The following is a 260-nucleotide window of genomic DNA, read 5'->3' on the forward strand; positions in this document are numbered from 1 at the left end:
GGAGACAGTGTATGAGCGCTTCCAGCAGCCGGCCCACGGCTTCCGCGACCTGCTGGGCCAGTACTTGAGTGGGGAGAAGCCCAAGGGCATCCTGGAGACAGAGGAGATGCTGCGGGTGGGGGCCGGGCTGACGGGTATTGGGGAGCTGGCCCTGCACCCTGATGGCTCCCTGCACCTCGAGCCGCCTGCCCAGGGGGGCGAGTATTTCCTGTGCCTGGGGGACTGGCAAACGGTGCTGGCGGAGCTGGAGTCGGCCAGGG

The 260-nt window shown here is 68.1% G+C and overlaps 1 protein-coding gene across 1 annotated transcript in view; it reads left to right on the plus strand.

Moving 5' to 3' along the window:
- The window catches only part of LOC104488812 (mitochondrial ubiquitin ligase activator of nfkb 1-A-like), a gene marked incomplete at both ends in the record, with an annotated part of 881 nt that extends 628 nt beyond the window's left edge, over window positions 1-253 (plus strand). The window contains one exon of the mRNA XM_010130893.1: window positions 5-253. Within this exon, the coding sequence (XP_010129195.1) occupies window positions 5-253 (249 nt within the window). The remainder of the gene's footprint in view (window positions 1-4) is intronic.
- Window positions 254-260: the final 7 nt, after the last annotated feature.

This window comes from Buceros rhinoceros, unplaced genomic scaffold, assembly GCF_000710305.1.
Source record: "Buceros rhinoceros silvestris isolate BGI_N320 unplaced genomic scaffold, ASM71030v1 scaffold40652, whole genome shotgun sequence".
In the NCBI taxonomy this organism is placed as follows: Eukaryota; Metazoa; Chordata; class Aves; order Bucerotiformes; family Bucerotidae; genus Buceros; species Buceros rhinoceros.